This window comes from Salminus brasiliensis, chromosome 16 (assembly GCF_030463535.1).
Source record: "Salminus brasiliensis chromosome 16, fSalBra1.hap2, whole genome shotgun sequence".
Lineage (NCBI taxonomy): Eukaryota > Metazoa > Chordata > Actinopteri > Characiformes > Bryconidae > Salminus > Salminus brasiliensis.
In genome coordinates this window covers 2,649,387-2,651,019 of record NC_132893.1, presented here as the reverse complement: position 1 = coordinate 2,651,019, position 1,633 = coordinate 2,649,387, and the positions used below count along the sequence as shown (strand labels likewise).

General features: G+C 40.4%; 1 protein-coding gene across 1 annotated transcript; it reads right to left on the bottom strand.

Annotated features, from left to right (window-relative positions):
- Positions 1–275: 275 nt before the first annotated feature.
- LOC140537235 (trace amine-associated receptor 6-like) lies at positions 276–1,301 on the bottom strand. The gene has a single exon (XM_072659563.1). The coding sequence runs from the start codon at positions 1,290–1,292 to the stop codon at positions 276–278; it is 1,017 nt and encodes a 338-aa protein (XP_072515664.1). The 5' UTR covers positions 1,293–1,301.
- Positions 1,302–1,633: the final 332 nt, after the last annotated feature.

Below are 1,633 nucleotides of genomic sequence, written 5' to 3'. Positions count from 1 at the left end.
TCTGATTACAGAACATTATGAAAATACTGATTGTAAATACAAGGTTATTAAGGTCATCATCATCTCCTATTAAGGCCGTACTGCTACTAATTTAACCCCCCTCCCATCCTCATTACTCATATTCATATAAAATATTATTTTCTACAGGTTTGTTTACTACAGTCTAAAACAACAAATAATGTAAACAGAGATTCTGGACCTTTTATATGACACTGTCCTAAACGTGGTCAGTGACTGAAGTGGACTCAGCTTAGTCAGCTGAAACCAGCCTGAACTTATAAACACTCTGGGAGCAAATTAAACCTTGAAGATGAGAATTTAAATATTCTACAAGTTACAATAAACTTAACTGATGTTCTGAACCATGGATAGAATATAGCGTAGATCAGTGGATTCACAGAGGAGTTCAGGCATATTACCCAAACAAACACAGTCACCACCATTGATGAAGTTGTCACACTTTCCACTGATAGAGAACTTATATAATATGGAATCCAGCAAGCAAGATAAACAAAGATCACAATTCCCAGAGTTTTTGCTGCTTTGGTTTCAGAAGAGTTTGCAGACCCATGTCTCTTTGAAGCATCAGTTACAGCTCTGACAGCTTTAGCTTGACGTCTTGCAGCAATAAAAATGATTGAATACAAGATCAATATAACAGAGCAAGGAGTTAGAAAAAAAAGGACCAGGTCAACGATCACCCAGGAGTGTTTTACAGACACTACACACTCTCCATAACATCTGGAGATTATCTGAGATTGAAGAAGATGATCATTAAAGTATAAATAGACGATGATGTACAACAGACCTAAAGACCAGCCTAGACTTATGAACAGAGAGGTTTTAGAAACTGTGATTCTAATGGAATAAAGCAGAGGGTCACTGACAGCAATGTACCGATCAACTGCAATCAAAATCAGACTACAGAGAGATGCAGCCATTGAATATCCGCTGATTATTTCAGAAACAGAACATGCTGTTTCTCCAAGATACCAACAGGAGTCTATCAGCTGCATTATTTTCACAGGCATAACAAACATTCCCACGAGAAGATCCGCCACAGCCAGAGAGAGGATGAGCAGGTTGGTTGGAGTGTGGAGCTGCTTGAAGTGAGAGATGGAGATGATCACCAGCAGGTTCAGAAACACAGTGCACACAGATACACATGAGAGGACAATGAACAAGAGGATATTCCCGGAGCCTGATCGGACCTCCTTTCTGCACGATGCACTGTTCCCAGGAAAGCAGAACTGAACTGTGAGGTTCTTCCTGTAGTTTACTGTGTCGTCCATCTGAAAGAGATGCAGGTCTGTCAGCTGGAACTGACTCTGTTGTGTCGTCCAGTGATGCTGACCTGACAGACTGGGCTGTGTTTCCACGTTTCTTTATACCAATGTATGAATCCTCCCACTTTCATATGAGTGGCTAGAGTGTCCCAAACACCAGTCACTCATCTGACACTCAGCATTACATCACTGCAGCAGCGGTCAGGCCTACGTTGGTCAGTAACTAATGTCATAATGACTAATTTGATTCTAATAGGCTGAAATACTGAAATAGTGAAATAGCAGTCATTTGGTTCTTTTGGTCTTGTAATAACTCAAACAAGATTAAAAGAAGCATGTCGTACAGG